The 10,151-nt window shown below is 47.3% G+C and overlaps 1 protein-coding gene and 1 non-coding gene across 2 annotated transcripts; one reads left to right on the plus strand and one right to left on the minus strand.

The window, feature by feature from the left end:
* Positions 1–6,995: 6,995 nt before the first annotated feature.
* On the minus strand, positions 6,996–10,125 carry CBLN3 (cerebellin 3 precursor). The gene is made up of 3 exons (XM_003924253.4): positions 9,663–10,125; positions 9,236–9,355; positions 6,996–8,937 (listed from the first exon to the last, which is right to left on the minus strand). Exons 1-3 carry the CDS (start codon positions 9,960–9,962, stop codon positions 8,740–8,742), a joined length of 618 nt encoding a protein of 205 aa, XP_003924302.3. The 5' UTR covers positions 9,963–10,125; the 3' UTR covers positions 6,996–8,739.
* LOC120364182 (U4atac minor spliceosomal RNA) lies at positions 7,065–7,190 on the plus strand. Its single transcript, XR_005579524.1, has one exon. It is a non-coding gene; the product is annotated as a U4atac minor spliceosomal RNA (small nuclear RNA).
* Positions 10,126–10,151: the final 26 nt, after the last annotated feature.

A 10,151-nucleotide genomic window follows, 5' to 3' on the forward strand; every position in this document is an offset into this window, starting at 1 on the left:
TCCTAAGTTATGAGATGGTTCAAGGATTACATGAAATAATCTGTTAGAAGAGGTGAGTATGGGCAGGGATGGAATAGCATTCATCACATGTAGCTAACATTACTCTTCTTCCTGCCCTGAGAACTCTTGCTGTTCTCTCCCCTCAGGCTCAGAGACCTTCTTTATTTTTTTAATTATTTTTTTTGAGATGGAGTCTCACTGTGTCACCCAGACTGGAGTGCCATGCATGATCTTGGCTCACTGCAACTCTGTCTCTCAGGTTCAAGCGATTCTCCTGTCTCAGCCTCCCCAGTAGCTGAGATTACAGGCACCTACTACTTCACCCAGCTAAGTTTTGTATTTTTAGTAGAGAAGGGGTTTTACCGTGTTAGGCTGGTCTTGAACTCCTGACCTCAGGTGATCCACCCACCTTGGCCTCCCAAAGTGCTGGGATTACAGGCACAAACCACTGTGCCCAGCCTGGACCTTCTTAACCCTGCCTGGCCAAGCTTCGTGACTTTAGGCCTTTGCTTTTTGCTGCCTTTCTCACCTGCCCAGGCTTCTGCTCAGCACTGGCAGGCGCATGGGTGGGAGTGGGAACCATCCTTCCTGCGAACTCCCCAGCTCGAGGGCATACCATTGTTCATTCAGTATTTATGGGACACCTATTATGTGCCAGGCTTTGCCTAGGTGTGGGATGGCTAGCAGGTAACAGGAGTAACTCGGTCTCTGCCCCTTTGCAGCCCACAGTCAGGTGAGGGAGACAGACAATCCAACAAACAACTACAGTCAGGGTGTAAGGGAAACAGTGTGGCCTAGGAGCCCATGAGGCAGGGTCCTGGGGTCTCAGCCTATGTGACAGAGAGGTCTTCCCTGAGCCCCTTCACCAAAACTAATAAATTGTTCTTAGTACAGGTCAGCAATGGAAAGGGTCAGCACTCTAAAATGGAGGGCTGACTGACTTGGTGAAATCCTGTTACTTTTTACTCTAGATCAGGCATCCCCAAACTTTTTACACAGGGGGCCAGTTCACTGTCCCACAGACTGTTGGAGGGCTGCCACATACTGTGCTCCTCTCACTGACCACCAATGAAAGAGGTGCCCCTTCCTGAAGTGCAGTGGAGGGCCGGATAAATGGCCTCAGGGGGCTGCATGTGGCCCGCGGGGGGGCTGTAGTTTGGGGACGCCTGCTCTAGATAACTTCAAGCAAGCATCAGATTTTATTCACACTGGCTTCTAAGTCCTCTGACAGTGAGGTTTTTCTTTACTTTTTAACCATCTACCAGGTCTGAGCAAAAGTTTGAGATTCCTTTTGCTTTTGGAGGGATGAATTAAAGAGTTTTGTCCACAGTCAAGCACCAGGGACACTCTAGGCAACCAGTCACTGCCTTTCTGGTTTACACCATCACAGTTTTTCCTTCTCATTTGAGGCCCTGGCAGGAGGGCTTCCCCAAGTCTCTAACAGAGAAATTATAAAGTTGCCAGTATCCAGACAATCCCATGACATAGGCAAAAATAAAAATAAAGAATATCCCCATCCCGCACCCCTGTTAAAACTTATATAAATATCTGGCGATGTTGGGACCACCTAAGCCTTGCTATACCACGCTTTCCTAGTAACTATTTACAAAGTCCATGTGTTCATGAATAAAAAGGAACACACCTGGAAGACAGAAGCTTTGTAACAGGTAAATGGCTACAATACATCAAAAATCCTACCTGCTTTTGAAAGATTGTCCAAGAATCCCTGAGACATGCCCAAGTTTTAACTTGTTTACTAATTCATCAGTAACTTACATATACCGAGTACTTGCTCTGTGTTGGGTACTGTTCTAAGTGCTTTCCAACCCTGTGGGGTATATAAAATTAATATCTCCATTTTATAGATTGAAGAAAATGAGGCATGGAGTGGTCAAGTAACTCACTGAAAGTCATGTGCAGCCAGCCACTGAGAGGCTGGATTTGAGCACTGACTCCTGGGCTCACCATCTCTTTTTTTGTGTGTGTGACAGAGCTTTGCTCTCATCTCCCAGGCTGGAGTGCAATGACGCGATCTCGGCTCACTGCAACTTCCGCCTCCTGGGTTTGAGCAATTCTCATGCCTCAGCCTCCCAAGTAGCTGGGAATGCAGGCACATGCTACCATGCCTGGCTAATTTTTGTAGTTTTAATAGAGGGGGTTTCACCATGTTGACCAGGCTGGTCTCGAACTCTTGACCTCAGGTGATCCACCCGCCTCAGCCTCCCAAAGTGCTGGATTACATGAGCCACTGTGCCTGGCCTTGGTGCTCACCATCTTAATCACTATACTATTGCTTCTGACAGAAGTACATTCATTTGTTTGTTGTTAGAATTAGTCTCCCCTGGCTTAATCTATGGTCTTTCCATCTGTTATTAATGTACTATATAGTGTCTGCTAAGATGTCTCCATTAAGATACTCCATCCTCAGTAAGATGATTCACAAACCAAAAGGGATTTACCTCCACTGGGTCCAAGAACGATTCTCTTGGTCCTGATAAGTTTTGACTGAAATGTTGTACTCTCTTTTTCCAAAGAGTGCCGTTTTCCCTCAGCTAATAAGTGGCACTATTTCTTAGGCTTGCACATTCTTGTAGACGGTGAAAAATGAAGCAGTGGAGATTCCAGGAGCTGAATTGTGAAAGATCTCAAAACCCATATTAAGAAATATGGATTTCACTGGGTGAGGTGGCTCATGCCTGTAATCCCAGCACTTTGGGAGGCTGAGGCAGGCAGATTACAGGTCAGGAGTTCAAGACCAGCCTGGCCAACATGGTGAAACTCTGTCTCTACTAAAGATACAAAAAAGTAGCCAGACGTGGTAGTACGCCTGTAATCCCAGCTACTCGGGAGGCTGAGGCAGGAGAACCCAGGAGGCAGAGGTTGCAGTGAGCCAAGATCGTGCCATTGCACTCCAGCTTGGGTGACAGGGTGAGACTCTTATTTAAAAAAAAAAAAAAAAAAAAAGAAATATGGATTTCATTCTGAGGCTCACCTGGAGCCCCCAAAGGGCCTTAGGCAGTGAAGTTTATTTACACAGGTCACTAAGGCAACCACAGTCTGGAGAATTGAAGGGAAAAACTGGAGACCACAGAACCAGTTAGGAGGCTTTCATAGAAATCTAGCTAAAAGATTGTTAGTTTGAGCCAGGGTAGATGGAAAGAAACGAATAGAACCGATGGATGTGAATGAGTAGATATGAGGGTTCTGGGAGAGGGAAGAATTATGAATAATGGCCATTTTTGGTTTGGGCAAAGGGGAGTTCCATTTACAGATACAGAGAAGAAGGGCAGGAGAACAGATTTAGGAAGGAAAGACTGTAACTTCAGGTTTTAGCATGTAGACTTGAAAGTGGAATATTCAATGTTTGAGTCTGAGTTTTAGAAAGGGGGATCCTGGATAGAGATAACATTGACAGCATGTGGACAGTCATTTGTGCCTTTTCGAGTGTGTTAGGACCAAAGAAGCCTAGGGAAGAACCCTGATGAAAACCAATACTTAAGAGACATAGGGCACAGGCAGAGAGGTGGAGGAAAAGCCAGGGAGCACACAGTTGGGGAAGTCTGGGCAGGCAGTGCTTCCAGAAGGAGGGCATGATCAGCAGGGTCAAATGTTAAGGAGAGTCTGAGTGGCAGGAGGACTAGGAAGTGTTCACCAGCTTCAGTAACACGGAAGTTCTGAGCCATGGCTGAGGGCAGTTCAGGTGGGGCAACCGAGGCCATAGTTCACCAGTGATTAAGAGGTGTGCAACTGGAGAGTGTAGACATTTGTACTAAGATACTTTGCTTTAAAGAGGAGATGAGCTGACACTAACTAGCTGCAGGTGTAGATAGGGCTGAGGATAACTATACCTATATCTACAACTACTTCCATGCCTATCTTCTCTTTTAGATTTAAGAGTCTTGAGCGCTTAAACTTCAAGAGCTGCTGAAGGGAAGGAGTGAGTAGAAAGGAGAGTGACAGATGAGAAGATGTCTGGAGGAAATTGGATCCAAGACTGGTGGATGAAGATAGCAGCTTTGACAGGCAGAGAGACTCGACCCCTACTGAGACAGAGAGGAGGAAGAAGAGACGGGGAGGAAGGTGAGTTTGCAAGTGTGGTGGTGGGCAGGGTCCTGCCTGGAGTTTCTGTGTTCTCTGAGGTTGAAGGTGAGGCTGTCTGCTGCTGACTATGGGCCATGGGGGCAGAACTGGTAGAGCAAAAGATTTAAGGAGTGAACAGAAGGCAGCAGTGGATTCTGGGGAAGATGAGCGGCGGCTGGCAAAGGAAACCAGCAAAGAGTTAGAGGATTGAGGATTACAGGATTGAGGACCAGATGTGGCTGGAGGCCAAGGATTTAGATCCACATTGAATCCTGCATTAGTGGGACTTCTCTGTAGTAATCAGCTGCCAGGGTATGGGCATAGGTAAGGTGAACAGTTGGAGTCTGTTCTTGGGATTCTTAAAGTCTGAGGAGCTTTTGGTACCTGGAGAGGAACACTCACCACCACCTGTGCTTTACTTACTGTTTAATCCAGGCATCCCCAAACTTTTTACACAGGGGGCCAGTTCACTGTCCCTCAGACCGTTGGAGGGCCGCCACATACTATGCTCCTCTCACTGACCACCAATGAAAGAGGTGCCCCTTCCTGAAGTGCGGTGGGGGGCTGGATAAATGGCCTCAGGGGGCCGCAGTTTGGGGACGCCTGGTTTAATCTATTCACAAACCTACTGAAGCAAAAATTGTCTAAACATTTAAACACGATTTCTATAATCAGCAAATCAAAATCTATACACAAGTCAAATTATTTAAACATTGATTAAAAGCAATCAAATCCTCCTAAATATTTCAATTGAGTCACTAATAAGTCAGTTTCTCTAAAAGCTTCATTTTGGTAAAGCACACATACTATTATAAGGATTCTGAAGTTTATGACCTACCCTTAAATCTATTATAAAAATGGGTTTGTAGACCTGAGAGATAGATGCTATCTCAGCTCAGGCCAATTTTTGAATTTAGATATCTAAAATAAAAATATATCTCAGTGCAGATCAAGTTTCAGATTATTAATCAGTGAATTTCTGGTTGGGACCTGGGTTGATTCAGCTTCTAAAATGATTAAAATCTTAGCTGGTATTCATCTTGCATATATCATGGGAAATTTTCAAGCCCATATGTTTTCTATGCAGTGGTATTGTAGCTGGATGCCTTTTCTCTACATGATGCCATCTTTAAGTTTAGTGACTATGATATGCAGATGTCCGGAAGAGGTCCATGCCTTAATCCCTGGAACCTGTGAATATGTTATGTTACATGGCAAAATGAACTTCAAGTATGCAATTCAGGTTGTGGACCTTAAAATAGGGAGATTATCCCTGAATTATCCAGGTGGGCCCAATCTAATCACACGAGTCCTTAAACTCAGAACACTTTCTCCGATGAAGTCAGAGAGTTGCGGTAGAAAGCTAGGCCTGAGAGATTCAAAGTGTGAGAAGGACTTAGCTTGCCATTGTTGGCTTGAGAATGGAGAGGCTAGGACCTAAGTCCTACAACCACAAGGAACTGAATTCTAAATGAGTTTGGAAGTGGATTGTTCCCCTCTAGTAAGGAAGGCAGACCTGCTTATACTTTGCTTTTGACCTTGTGAAACCCTGAGCAGAGAATCCAGTCATGTTTTGTTGGACTTCTGACCTACAGAAACTGTAAGATAATCAATAGTTGTTTTAAGCCACCAAGTTTGTAGTAATTTGTGGCTGGATGTGGTAGCTCACACCTATAATCCCAGAATTTTGGCAGGTTGAGGTGGGTGGATCACTTGAGGCCAGGAGATTGAGACCAGCTTGGACAACATGGCAAAACCCTGTCTTTACGAAAAATACAAAAAATTATCTGGGTGTGGCAGCACGCAACTGTAATCCCAGGAGGCTGAGGCATGAGAATCGCTTGAACTTGGAGGCTGAGGTTGCAGTGAGCTGACCTCATGCCACTGCACTCCAGCCTGGTCGACAGAGCATGACTCTGTCTCAAAAAACAACAAAAAAAACAACTTCTAGTTGTCTTCTCCAGTGGCCAATCTCCCCTTCTTCTTTATTATATAATTTCCAACTTCTAGCTGGACATGGCTGCCTGGAATAAACACTATAGCTCCTAGCCTCTCTCCCTGGCTTGGAGAGCCCAGGTGCCTAAATTCTACCCAATGAGACAATCAGAAATATTGGGTGCACCTTTCAGAAATCTTCTTTCAAGGAAAGAGATGTGCTATTTCTTCCTTCCTTCTTCCTGGGGGTTATTAAGCTGATTTAATGGCTGGAGCTCAGGGAGCCATCTTGGGTCATGAGGTGGCAAGCTAAGGATGGTAGAAGAGCGAGACGGGATACTGGGCTTTCAACTGATCATAAGGCTGCCGTCCATCCCTGGACTCTTATTTGCAGATTCTTCTATGTAAGACAGAAATGATTTCCTATTTTGTTTAAGCTATTGTTATTTTGGGTTTCACTGTTACAGCCAAACCTACTCTTAATCATTTTGCCTAATTAATATCTCATAATTAGTGGAGTAATACAAACAATCCATTTTCCAGGAGCTGAACAATCAAGCCTGAGCAGTGTAATTCACTGTCTTATAACACACCATTGAACTGTTTTTTTCCTTAGTTGCAAAGTATGCCCAAATAGTCCCATCAGTATCTTTTATATTTGGGACAGTGCCAGATCTTGGAATTACTCACAGTTTTCTGTACTCGCCCCTCCCTATTTACACAGATAAAGAAAAACAAATGTACCTTACAAATAGACAAAATGCCTACTATATTTATGTTCTTCTACTTATCACAACTAACTAAAAATAGCCTATTATATTCACTCTTCTTCACTCATATTAACTACCTCTTGGCACACTTTATAGTGACTTCTTCCCTTTTGAATATCATTATAGACACATGGATTTAAAAAAATTCACCTTGTTGCAACAAACTATATTATTTTCCTTTTGGTAATCAAATTGTCAAAGCATGTCAAGTGGGAGCCTCTTTAGATTTATTCCTTTGCCTTTTCAGCTTTACTTTGTACATTTAAAAAGCATCTTTGAACCATCCTTTTCTTGGGGTTGTGCTCCTGTCCAATGAGCGCATAGTGAGGGCGGTGCTGCTAACGCCTAAACCACACACTCGCATCAACTAGAGCTTTGCTTTACCTTGGTGCAATTTTTGGAAAAAATGAAAAACCCGATTAAAAAAAAAAGCATCTTTGCTTTCTGTCATCACAACATGTTCTGGGCCTGGAGTTATTTAAGGTGTGCAGCTGTTCTCCAAGAAACCTGAGGTTTTTTGGTATATATACTTTAAAATTGTGAATAGTATTTGAAGTACAGCTCCAGTTTCTAAGAATAGATATCAGATTGTTCCTGATGTTGTTTTCAGGATTAGTGACAGTTCAAAAATTTATTTCTTTTTAAAACCACAAATTCACCTTGGCATTTTCTATTTAACTCAAACATGATTAAACTTTTAAAATTTAACTTTAGTATACAGTTTAGTATTTATTTTTCTCTACAACATACCTACTTGTATCCTGTAACACCCGATCCAAGTTTCAATGGTATCTTCTCTTTAGTGATTGTATAGTGTCTCACTGACCACCATTCTCTAGTTGTTTTACAGACAGATTCATCCAGGCTGGGTCAATGGGACAGTGGCATAAGAAAGAGAGAGGGAGGGTTTGGCATACTGGCAGGAGAGCGTCTGAAGGAATGAATCATGGAATCCCAGGTAATAGAAAGCTTAAGAAAAAGAATATGGTAGTACAGATCAGGAGAAAAAGAGATGGTAGGGATAGGCTGGAAAAGATACAGTGAAGATAACTCAGTGAAAGAGCTGGGAGGAATGAGGCAGCAGTCAGAGTGTGGAGTGACTGAAGTTCAAACTTCAAAGGTGGAGCAGTTTCAGGAGGTGGACAAACCAGAGGATGCATGGTTATCGATGTTTTCCATGGTCCACCTCCAGCTCTGTACACCCAGTCTCAGCTCTGCTCATGGCCAGGGCAAACACACACACCCTAGTCTCGGGTTGGAAGGTAAGGGCCAGAGTCTATCTGGGATTTGGCACAGAACGACAGCCAGGATGCTGCCTGCTGGCTGCTCTGCTATACATGCAGAATGTGTACCATGTTCAGACCAGGTCATACATCCTCCTTCCTTCCTCACCAGCCATAGACTCCAGGCCCTTCCCACACTTCTGCCTGTAGTGGAGCCTCTCACCCTAGTCCATACGGTGCTGGTTTAGCTTCTGATGGTGTTGGCTGAGATCCGTGATGCTGGCATTCCTCACAGGAAGAAGCCTGCAGGGTACGCTCAGGCTAGTCCATCTGGGCCCCTGTGGGGGCCTGTCAGGCTCACCTGTGCCACCTGTCCCAAACAGCATTGAGCAGGAAGCTGGGGTGGGGGAACAGGAGGAGCAGAGGCTGCAAAGTAGTGCAGATCTCCCTTCTTGCCAAACCTTGCCCTGATCCTAGGGTTGCAGGCAGGAACAGATGCAGCAGGTGGCTGGGAGGGTAACTGTGGATGGGTGAGTGGGAAGGCCAGGTCTGGAGATGCCACAGCTCTACTCTTTTCTTAAACTTGGGTGTTTGGCACAGGGTCCCATGCAAGGAGGTGGGATATAGGCAGCCAGAGGGAGTCTCTCTCCTGCCTCTAGTGGTTCTGGGGCAAGAGAGGGTAGAAGAAAGTGGTCAGGGGCTGGATTCTTGTCCTTGAAAGGCTTGGGTCCTCAGAGGGGGAAGATGAGGAAGCCAGAGAAGCTTGAGTATTTCCAGCCACCCAGTAGATTTCCCCGACGCAGGCGCAGAGACACTCGGTCCCCGGGGTCCAAGGGCAGTAGCACAGAGCTGGTGGCTGCCTCCCGGGTCACGTCTGGGTCATTGGCAAAAGCTGAGATGACAGGCCAAGTGTTCAACATCAGGCTCACCTGGGGAGGGGAGGCCAGTTAGCCCCCATCCCCCAACTCTCAGCTCAGGACTCCCACTTTCCCAGGGGCTTCCTCTTGGGGAGCTGGAGCTTAAGGGGCTCTCCCAGGAGGGCTGCGGGGTGGCCAGCATTGGCCCCTGCACATCCTCCACACTCAATGCCAGGCAGGCCCATTCCTCCCCTGGTCCTGGCCTCCAGGACACAGGTAAATGGAAGGTCCACCCAGAGGTCAGCTGGGCTCCGCTTCTTCCCCTTCTCTCCCCTCCTGAGCCGGGGATAGGGCCCAACACTGAGGTCACCTGGACGGTTTGGCGGTTGTACACCTTCACCACATGGAACCGGAAGCTGTAGACACCCCGGACAGGGGCTACGAAGGAGCCCGAGGCCCGGTCAAAGCCACCGCCCTCGTTCACCAGCACCTGGGGGAAATGCCCATGGCTCAGCGGTACCATGGGGATGGGGGGGAAGGGGGACAGGGGTGGTGAGTAATGAGCAGAAGGGGTGGCAAATAGGAGCGAATAGGAGTGAACAGATTCAAAAGAAATGGTGAGAAGGAGAAAGGAGGGGATTACGTTCGGGTGGAGGGAGGGGAAACCGTCAGTGGGGTGGAGGGGCAACCGGCCAGTTTAGGGAAAGATGTAGGAAGCTGTTTTCTTAGCCTGAGGGACAGCAGAGTGGGCTTGGGCAGTCGCTTCCAGGTCCCCTGGACAGGGGTCGGGGGATTACCTGGTCGAAGTAGATGGCCCCCGTGGTGCCATTGCCGGTTTCCCCTGCTGGCTCATGGTGGTGGCTTCTGACCGCAGCAAATGCCACTCGCCCAGGGGGCGCCTCTCCCAGGGCTGCTCCCCCGGGGCCCCCTGCAGCAGCTCGGCCAGGCTCACAGACCACCAGGCACTCCCCTTCCAGCAGGACGGGCTCTGACCCCTCCTGGGCCCACGCGGCCCCCAGGGCCAGAAGCACCAGAGCCAAGGGCAGCCCCGGACTGTGTAGGGGACCTGGTAGCCATTGTGGCTTGGCTCCCAACATGGCCGGGTGGCTCTGCAACCCACAAGTGCCCTGTCTTCTGCCCCTTTTCTGTTTCTGCTCCTCTCCCTGGACTCTCACCGCCGGCACCCTGCTCGTCTGCCCTCTCTAGGCTGGCTGCACCCCGTCTCCATACCTGGGTCCCGGCTCGGTCCTGCCTCCCACTCTCACTCCTGCTGTCACTGCAGTTCC

This window comes from Saimiri boliviensis, chromosome 2 (assembly GCF_048565385.1).
Source record: "Saimiri boliviensis isolate mSaiBol1 chromosome 2, mSaiBol1.pri, whole genome shotgun sequence".
NCBI lineage: Eukaryota > Metazoa > Chordata > Mammalia > Primates > Cebidae > Saimiri > Saimiri boliviensis.